The sequence below is a fragment of the Engraulis encrasicolus genome, chromosome 15, assembly GCF_034702125.1.
Source record: "Engraulis encrasicolus isolate BLACKSEA-1 chromosome 15, IST_EnEncr_1.0, whole genome shotgun sequence".
Classification (NCBI taxonomy): Eukaryota; Metazoa; Chordata; class Actinopteri; order Clupeiformes; family Engraulidae; genus Engraulis; species Engraulis encrasicolus.
Genome location: NC_085871.1, coordinates 41,632,357 through 41,642,633, shown reverse-complemented (window position 1 = coordinate 41,642,633; position 10,277 = coordinate 41,632,357). Strand labels below are relative to the sequence as shown.

At 40.6% G+C, this 10,277-nt stretch overlaps 1 protein-coding gene across 1 annotated transcript in view; it reads left to right on the top strand.

Annotated features, from left to right (window-relative positions):
* The window catches only part of LOC134464282 (uncharacterized), an 18,343-nt gene extending 12,148 nt beyond the window's left edge, over positions 1-6,195 (top strand). The window contains exons 9-14 of the mRNA XM_063217752.1: positions 295-900; positions 1,694-1,966; positions 2,290-2,470; positions 3,449-3,578; positions 4,167-4,274; positions 5,842-6,195. Of these exons, the coding sequence (XP_063073822.1) occupies positions 295-900; positions 1,694-1,966; positions 2,290-2,470; positions 3,449-3,578; positions 4,167-4,274; positions 5,842-6,195 (1,652 nt within the window). The remainder of the gene's footprint in view (positions 1-294; positions 901-1,693; positions 1,967-2,289; positions 2,471-3,448; positions 3,579-4,166; positions 4,275-5,841) is intronic.
* Positions 6,196-10,277: the final 4,082 nt, after the last annotated feature.

Genomic DNA, 10,277 nt, shown 5'->3' with positions numbered 1-10,277 from the left:
ACACACACATACACTCACTCACTCACTCTCTCTCTCTCTCTCTCTCACACACACACACACACACACACACACACTACACACACACACACACACACACACACACACACACACACACACACACACACACACACACACACACACACGCTGCACATACGCACACACATGCGCACATACACACACAGACAGTGTACTGTATGTGACACACTGAGATACAGTATACTATTCTTTGCATTACATTCATCATTCATTTACATTCAATATCTTTAAACTTTGCTCTTACCATTTTCTTTTCAGGTGGTGTTCCACATATCTCAGACATGAGGATTGTGCTGCTGGGAAACAGATATGCTGGGAAGAGTTCATCAGGAAACACCATCCTGGGCAGACAGGAGTTTGGTACTGCAGGGAGAACAGCTGAGTGTGTGAAGAGAGAAGGAGAAACAGCAGGCAGACACATCACTGTAGTGGAGGCACCAGGATGGTGGATAAACTACACTGTAGAGCAAACTCCTGAACGTGATAAAGGAGAGATTGTCCTCAGTGTGTCTCTGTGTCCTCCAGGACCCCATGCTCTACTCCTGGTCATTAGTGTGAGTCTGACATTCACAGAGATACACAGAAGAGCAGCGCAGGAACACATGGAGCTTCTGGGTGAAAAAGTCTGGAGTCACACTGTACTGCTGTTCGCCTATGGGGACTGTCTGGGAGATACAAGCATTGAGCAGCACATTGAGAGTGGAGGAGAGGCTCTGCAGTGGGTTGTAGAGAAATGTGGGAACAGGTACCATGTTGTAGACAATGAGAAGAGTGATGGTGGCCAGGTGACAGAGCTGCTGGACAAGATAGAAGAGATGGTGGCTGTCAGCAGTGGAGAATGGAGCATGCATCATCCTCCGGAATGTTAGTGGTGTTTTTCTTTTCTTCAGTTTTATGGAAATGGCTATTTTTATACTTTTGTAAATAACATTAAAGGGACACTGTGTGAGATTTTTAGTTGTTTATTTCCAGAATTCATGCTGCCCATTCACTAATGTTACCTTTTTCATGAATACTTTCCACCACCATCAAATTCTAAGTATTCATTATGACTGGAAAAATTGCACTTTTCCTACATGAAAAGGGGGATCTTTTCCATGGTCCGCCATTTTGCATTTCTAAAAAATAGTCATTTTTAGCTGCGAAAATGACTCTACTTGGACCATACTAGACAATATTTGTTTATTACTTAGTAAACTTTCATGAAAAGGTCAAATTTGACAATAGGCAGCCCAGTTTCAATGAGCAGCATAGTTGCGGTACCTTTTTTTGACCATTTCCTGCACAGTGTACCTTTAATGCTATTGTAAATAGCAGCCTTTCATATAAAGAGATGTGTTTGTGTTTGTTTACATTTTATTCTGTGCATGGTTGGAGATGATCAACCTGAAGACAGTTCTTGGAGAGACTCTAGTCTGGGCTCTTCTAAATTTCTTGTTTCCAAGCTCATATTCTATGAAGTGCTGTTATGTACTGTATAACACTGCTAAAGAGGCTGTGTTAAAATTGCACAATAGTTTTCAATAAATTATTATTTTTTTCTTTTCATCCTTTTCTTTTTATTCAGTTGGAGAGGGCCAGACTAAAGTTTACAACAGTATTTAAATATGTTTCATTTTGTTTGCTTTTTATTCTTTATTCTTTTCATTCTGCATAGTTGGAGATGGTCAGACTACAGTGATCACTTCAGGAGACTCTGCCCTGGGCTCTTCTAAATCATCTCTTGTGTCCAAGCTGATGAGGCGCTTTGAGAGTCTCAGCACTGCACCCTCTACCACGTCATCTGGATACGCCACAGGCCAATCAGAGAAGAGTGGATCTGCTGACAGCTCATCATCAATGGCCTCACACTCCAGAGTGGAAGGGGAGATCAAGAAAACAACTGCAGGACAGCCAAAGCCAACTTTAGGGGAAGCACATCGTAGTGCAGGTAAGGATAAGGAATGATGCAGCTTTTTATTTGAAAGGGGTCGTGCATTTCTCATAGTATGCAAGATACACAGGTAGAACAGGTAGGTTCAAAATAACTTGTGTATTAAAACGTTATTTTGTTTCAGTTTGATAACAATTTGGTCAGTTGTAAAAACAGTATTAGGCCTAATTCAATTAAATTATTTATTTACGTCTCTCACAAATGCAGTCCATATACAGATATATGAAAAGATAAAGTGAGAATAAATAATTACCTTTAGGACTACCTTAAAATTGTGTTTAGGACTACCTTGTGTAATCTTGAGTGGTCCATTTTTCCAGGCAGTCAAGGACAAGATCTGTTTGTTGATATTTCTTCAATATCTGTGAATGAGACTGAATGCATTGGACGAGGATCCTTTGGTTCAGTTTACAAAGGATCGTACCAGGGACAACCTGCTGCAGTGAAGGTCATACAGATTGGAGACAATCAAGTGACCACCAATGAACTGATGATACCCAGGTGAGAGGGATTCTTTTTTTTACAAGTACAACAGTACACTGTTTTTATCAAAGGACATTTAACAAAGGAGCCATAAGCTGCTTGTAGTGATGATGAGAATTTGGCTCCCATATTAAGTCCTCTAAATATGGTTCATAAAGTCTCAGCTGAAGTTTAGAAGGACTGGATTTTCCTTTACCTGGTTCTCACCATCTGGAACATTGTCAATCGCTTAGCTCTGGAAAGGCGCGGGTATGTTCAAAACAGCTCGATTTGAGAATTCACATGGCTTTTTTTAAATCACGTACTACCTACCGTACATCAACAACTGACTTGTATATACCCCGCCCTGCGATTTTGATTGGACAGGCTGTGAAATATCTGACTCTGTTTGGGCTCGTCTAAGATTTCCAGACCCTTGTGCGAGCTCACTAAGTTTAACGAAGATGCGCAAAGCATGAAGAGTCTGCGTGAGAGCCAGGCTACTTCTTTTACCCCTCAGACATAAATGCGAATGGCAGTTACCCCAACTTCTTGGCTGTGGAATGACCTATGTCCCCCATACTCAAATAGTGACCCGCGAGCCACATCTATCTCTGGCCCTCGAATTATTCTTTTTAAAATAAAGTATTTTATTGGGAGGAATTTGGAAAAACTTGCCCTCAGGGACTTTTAATGGAGCACCCATGGCCTATGTCGTATCCCCAAATACATATTTTGACAATTTCAGAACTGCTCTATCCAAGGCATTGCCATTTTAAAACTTCTTGCATTTGTGGATTTCACCTAAAAGTGAGTGTTTAGAGGATTGGGTAGTACTCTTAGATTTTGTTGTGTGAAACTGAATTATATGGCAAGGCGTGGACTCAATAATAATTGCATTTCAATTATTACACAATTTGATTATGGTCTTTGAGAGCTCAGCATTTGTCTTTTAATCCTAATGACACAAATGTCCCTTCTGCCCAATGTTTAATCATTTTAAACTTATTTCTTCAGGAGTTTATGTCATCCCAACATTGTGCAGATGATGGCATGCTCTATAAGTGAGACACGGATCCTAATTGCTAACGAGTACATTGATGGACCAAATCTACACAATATTCTACACCGTGTCACTCCTGTCAAGGTACACTACCATCACATTGGGTGTTTGGGTATTAGATTAGTTCTCAAGAAAATAAATTATGTATGCAAATGCTTAAGATACAAGAATGGTACAAATGATTAATCGATTTCATGGTCATTAACCAATATCCTGATTATCATCGACTTTCAAATCTCGTTCTGAAGGTGTTGCGTCACTAGGAGGGCACAGCCTGGCTAATTAACCAAAGAAACTATTCCCATGTCAAAGGATTAGACTTTTTTTTCTTAATCTTTTTTTATGACTTTATAATAATGTAATGTATGTAATGTAACGTAATGACCCTGTCTGTGTGTCTGTGTTTCTGTTTGTCTGTCTGCCCACCTGCCCTCTTGCGGTGTTGTTCAACACATTGTGTTGGCCAAGGTGGCAGGTTGCTGTCTCTGATTGTTCTTGTTTTCATACTGAAATACTCAGTGATGTCAATGACTCCCCTGACTCCTACAACATGTTTGTAGGATACAGTTCAGTATCAGACTACATTTCATTTGTCCCTTTTCTCTGGGACTTTACCAGGATACTCCCTCTGTCTTATGAAGAAATCATGTTACTGTTGTAAATGTCTTTCAGTTGCAGCAGCAGGACAAACTATCAGTGGCTCTGGATATCTCCATGGCTGTGGAGTACATACATGATAGAGGAGTCATCCACCAGGACTTGAAGCCAGCTAATATAATGGTTAGTGTATGAACCTTGATTTCAGGGGTGAATTTAAGAGTCCTTGGTTTTGAACTTTCTATACCTGACCTAATTGACCTATACCTGAACTAAATGTCCTATTCCTATTTCTTCTTATTATTATTACAAGCGGATTCCAAAAAAGTTGGGACACTTTGTATTTTGTGAATAAAATTGAAATGCTGGCAATTAACATTCAATATGTTAATAAGGTTGAGCATTATGTGCAGACAACATATCAGTAGTTAAAGTCAAGCAGAATTATTGTTTTGAGGTAATTATGTCATCATTTAAAATTTGACCCATGCAACAAATCTCAAAAAAGTTGGGACAGGGCCAAAACATGTTGTAATAGTGGGATAATTCTAAAAATAACACAGGGAAGAATATTTTAAAAGGAACTATATTGACTGCCAGCATGAATGCACAAATAAAATACCATCACAGAGAGGCTGTGGCACTCTAGCAAAGATTTTGAGGGACTAATTACTTATCTATTACACAGAAAGATTGAATTATCAAAAGTGCAGGCATATAAGGCCAATTTCTGTAATATAGAGCTGCATGAGTTATGAGATCATGACATATTCGTCGACAACAAGCAAACTATGACACTTCAACAATGACAGCTCTCGACAAAATGACCATAAACACAACACTTGATAAATGCACATGATGCAGACATTAAACAGTGTTGCATGCGACAAAGCTCATTCTGTATGGACCTAAGAGACATGTGAAACTGTCCTCTGATTACAGAATGGAAAATATTGCATCCTTTTTTAAAATCATGGAGTCATGCACCCTCCAGGTTATATAGAAAATTAATACTTCAGCTTGATTTAGTGGTCAGTCTGAAATACAGCATATGATGGTAAGGGGGTGCAGAGGTGCCTTGGTTATGGTCTTCTTACTCATGCAGAGCATTAACATAAATGCTGAATAATATATACAGACTTTAAACGGCATACATAGCTACCAAGGCATTATGTTTTGGAGCACCTCCTTTAGATATTGCCCCATAATGGTGGCAAAGTTCAATCTCTACTATGTTCCAACAGTGTGGTTCCATCATAAGAGTAAACAGGTCACAAAATAGTTTTCTTGCAGACAGGATATGCCACATATTAAGCATAACAAGAATGTAAACAAGTTGAAGAACACACCTATCAGTTGAGCTGCTGAAATCATGTCTCACACATCAAAATACCTAATTTTTGAATAAAATGATCAGTCAAAATATTTAACTGTTCAGTCTCATCCCTTGTGTTGTGTTTAGTATTATCCAATATAAAAAGCTTTTTATTGGACCTGTCCCAACTTTTTTGGGATTTGTTGCAAAGGTGAAATTTTAAATGATGACATAATCACCTCAAAACAATATTTCTACTTGACTTGAACAACTGATATGTTGTCTGTACATAATGTTCTACCTTATTAACATATTGAATGTTTTGAAAATGCCAGCATTTTGATTTTATTCACAAAATACAAACTGTCCCAACTTTTTTGGAATCCGCTTTGTATCTTGTTAATGTCTATTACATTCTACCTTTCTGTTTCAAAGGTTGCCTCAAGCTCCAAGCGGGCCTACCTGACTGACTGGGGTTTGGCAAACATGAGGGACTCTGTAATGATGTCAAGGGCAACGGGACACATAGGAGCTGTGGGCAGTGTGCTGGGAGGAACTCCACCGTATATGGCCAGAGAGTGCTTAGTACAGTGTAGGAAATGCAGCACCAGCTCAGACATGTGGTCTCTTGGCATCACACTTCTTGAGATGTTCACCAATTCTAAGCCTTGGCTCAAGACCAGCATACAAGAGATACGTGAGCGGCTGTATGACCAAAAGAGTCCAGATGCTCTGGCCAAACTACAACCACCTTTTCACGACATTGTGAAACCACTGCCAAAGATCTAGTGGTTCTATTGAAGAAAAAGGTTAAAAGATCAAGTTAGCAAATATAAAAAGAATATAGATATTATACCATAGGCTACATTGCAAAACATCAGACAGAAACAAATGCAGTAAATGAACATGGTAGCAATGGAAATCTCTAAATGATAAGATATATTATTAAACGATTTGTAATCAATGATGTGTGATTACATTGACATGTACAGCATACCACACTTGTTAAATGTGCAATAACAAATGACAGTTATAGTAAGTGCTTCATAAAGTCGTCTATAGCCTACTGTAGGACCTTTGTTTTCCAGCCTTTTAAAAAGAGAGGAACCTCCTTATCAGATAGGGGGGTAAATCCAGACTTACTGTAGCCTACAGTAGGAAGGTAAATTAAGGAGGCTGCCATGTTTTTCAGCCTTTTAAAAAGAGAGGAGCCTTCGTAACAGATTGGAGGGTAAATCCAGAAGTAGTGTAGCCTACTGTCAAGTTATGTTGGTTTTTCCCAGTTCTGGCCCAAACTTGAAAAGGGCTTGGTCACTTTCACACAAAGGAACAACTCAAATCTTCCCCATTCTTGTGATTTATTAGAGTTGGATTAGGTTGAAAACCTTGAACAAAATAAAAGAGAAACATCGTATTTAGACTGAAACAAACACATCATAAAGCAACAGTTAATTCATTAATAATATAAATATTAGCCAGTTCATCTCAGCAAGTTGGTGATTTGGTAGGTTCACATGTATTGTATTAAAAGTCCATTTCCTTACCAATTGCGTATTGACCGTGAACTGAGGGTTTTCTGTGCTTTCAGGTGTTCAAGTTCACAAACATTTCAGTGCTCCTCCTTTGTTCACAAACATTTTCCTTTTGCAGCTAAGATGGCTGCACAAAGGAAGTCCCGGTTCTCTGGCAGGAAGTTCAGGTGATCTCTGAGGTTGCTAACACTTTTGTAGTTGCTCTGCCCCCTGCAGGATTGGAGGTTATGGGACCAGGATGGCAGTGAATGTTGTGTGTTGTGTATGTGATGTGCATGTTCTCAGATTTGACGCAACACCTCCCACTTGATCTCCTGGTTCTTGAACCCATGGAGGTCACCGGTCGTGCATGTTCAGCGTCAGATTTGTTGTTGATGGTAAGTATTCGCTGTTGATATTCCCTCCCACTTTTGCTTATGTGGGGCTGGTGTGAGGTCTTTATCTGTAGAAAAGGTTGGTGGTGTTTGGAGTTTAATCTTTCATTCTTATCCAAATTCTCTGCTTTACAGCACATCGTGGTCCTCTTGTCTTTGACTTTGACTGGAGTACTTGCTCCATCAGATGGCATATGCTCCCACCTCCCACTTTGATCGGACAATAACCCAGTGAGTTCTTGACAATTCACTGCAGTGGCTGTCATGGATCTGGAGAAGTGTGCTTTGCATGCATGAGCTGCCAGGTCCACTTTTTCAAAGAGGTCTGGATGTGTCCCACCAACCGTCTTTCCTAGTGGGCCGTCCCATAAGACGAGGTTCCCGATTAACTTCTCTCTCTGGGGTACGAGCTGTCCTTCCCTATGACTGATGAGCAGTTCGATTCGGTTTGGTCTGTGCAGGTCTTCTAGGCTGGCATCTGGAAAGAACCGTTTCAGTTGTTCAGGTCTGACCGCTCTTTGCACCTTGGCTATTTCCTTCAAGCCATAACAGAGAAGTTCATGGGCTCTTTGTTTTCCTGTGGGTGTCTTGACTTTAACTTTGAGATGATACCTTTTCGTTCTTACTTTCAGGGCCATCCCTCCAACCCCATGGACAATCAGAGTAGCTTTTTCACTCCTGAGGTTGAGTCTCCTGGCAGCCCTGTGAGTAATGTAATTAGTGTCAGATGCTAAGTCGATGAGTGTACCAATCTTTTGACCTGCATTGGCTGTAACATCAAGAAGCATCAGGATCACTGGTGGTTCTTGTGATGAACTCAACTCTGCCCCGTCATGTATGTCAGTGCAGTGAGATCTGGCTGCAATGTTGTTAAAGGCTCTCTTAAACTTTTCTGCCATGTTGGGTGAGAGTTCAGACACAAATTGTTTTTGTTCTTCTGTCAGCTGACTATTAGTGCTTGACTTTGATGTTTTGCCTGTTTCATACCTTTTAGAGTCTCCTCTCCGGCAAAGAAAGTAATGATGTTCTTCCGGGTCTTTACAGTTCCATTTACTACATAGGTAAGTATCTGTGCACTCACTGTCTTTCCCATGGCACTCTAGACACCTCTTGCAAGCTCCTAGTTCCTCAACAGCGTCCAACTTGTCTTTGGGCTTTAGGTTTTTGAAACTTTTGCAAAAGAATATTTTTTCCCTGTGGTCTTCATCTCCACAGACAACACAGCCATCTTTTGTTGTGGACCGGGTTGAAGCATATCTTTGCTCAGAGTAAGCAGACCTTTTGTCCGGCTTCTCATTAACTCCAAGCTGCTCCAGCCTCTCCAATATATCTTCTTGTGTTTTCAGGAAGTTCAGAAGGCTATTAAAATGATTGTCAGGTGTGACATTGTTTTCTGGATTTGCCATGAACACAAGCCAGTCCTTTTTCATGTAGTCTGGCAACTTGCTCTCTATTGATCTGATGACCAGAGGGTTCTGGATGGCTCCAGTGTTGCCAAGCTCTGTGAGGTCATCCAGGGCTTTCTCTACGGATTGAATCAGATCAATTACTTTTCTGGGCTGGCATGACTTTAATGGAGGCAATTTTTCCAGATCTTCAATTATTTCCAAGGCAATCGTGGTTTTGTTGCCATATCTATTAGCAAGGACTCTTAGCATGTCCTCGGCTGTTTTGTAGCTAGACAGATGGAGGTCTCTGCTTATTTTCTGATCTATGCTGTCAAGAAGCTGGAACTTTTTAGCTTCAGCTGAGCCGGTTGGCTCCCCTTGCCTCTGGAGACTCGTCCAATCCTTTCTCCATTGGTGGAACTCTCTTTTGACACCATGGAATTTGGGTAAAGTTGTGGGTTTGATTTTTAACACGAGCTGTTGAACAGTGCCTCAAGAGCTTTCCTTTTGTCCTCTTCTGCAAGCTTTTGTGCTGTGAGGAATTCAGCCTTTTTGGCTTCAAGTTTGTTCTCAGTTTTCCGCAGGCCTTTAACACCGTCATCCAAACGCACCTTTTCCTCTCCTGGGATCCATTCTTCCCATTCCATGAAGCTTGTCATTACATCTTTCACAAGTTTCTTCACGCCTTCCACTTGATGCTCATACGCCTCTTTGTTGACTATGGAAACAGGAATCGCATGGGCCCCTTCACAGGCTGACTCTGCCTCTTCAATGGCAAATTTCAGTTCACCCTCTGCATACCTGCACCAAAGGTTGGACTGCACAATTTTCTTGACTTCCTCCAGTCTGGCATTGCAGTCCTCTATGGTTTTTATCAGGTCGGTCTGTTGTTGTGGATGCAGATTCACTTCTCCTTTTTCCTCATCGATTTCAGCCAGCAGGCCAAACTCATAGTCATCGTTAGAGTCATTGACATTCCTTGCGAGTGAGGAGAGTGCTCTGTATTCCATTTGCAGTCCTGATTTTGTCAGATGTCCAATGGCTCTAGTGATGTAGTTGGCCTGTTTGGTGAAGGCACTTTTTGCTGATGTTCTTTATTGCTTCAGCTGCTTAATTGACCTTCCAGTTGCTTCCTCTGCCATTCTTACAGTTGGTGTTCCTCTGCGACAACAGCTTACTTGACTTCAGGCCTTTTATCCCAGTCTTCAACTGCCGCGTTGGTTTTCAACTGTCAAGTTATGTTGGTTTTTCCCAGTTCTGGCCCAAACTTGAAAAGGGCTTGGTCACTTTCACACAAAGGAACAACTCAAATCTTCCCCTTTCTTGTGATTTATTAGAGTTGGATTAGGTTGAAAACCTTGAACAAAATAAAAGAGAAACATTGTATTTAGACTGAAACAAACACACCATAAAGCAACAGTTAATTCATTAATAATATAAATATTAGTCAGTTCATCTCAGCAAGTTGGTGATTTGGTAGGTTCACATGTATTGTATTAAACGTCCATTTCCTTACCAATTGCGTATTGACCGTGAACTGAGAGTTTTCTGTGCTTTCAGGTGTTCAAGTTCACAAA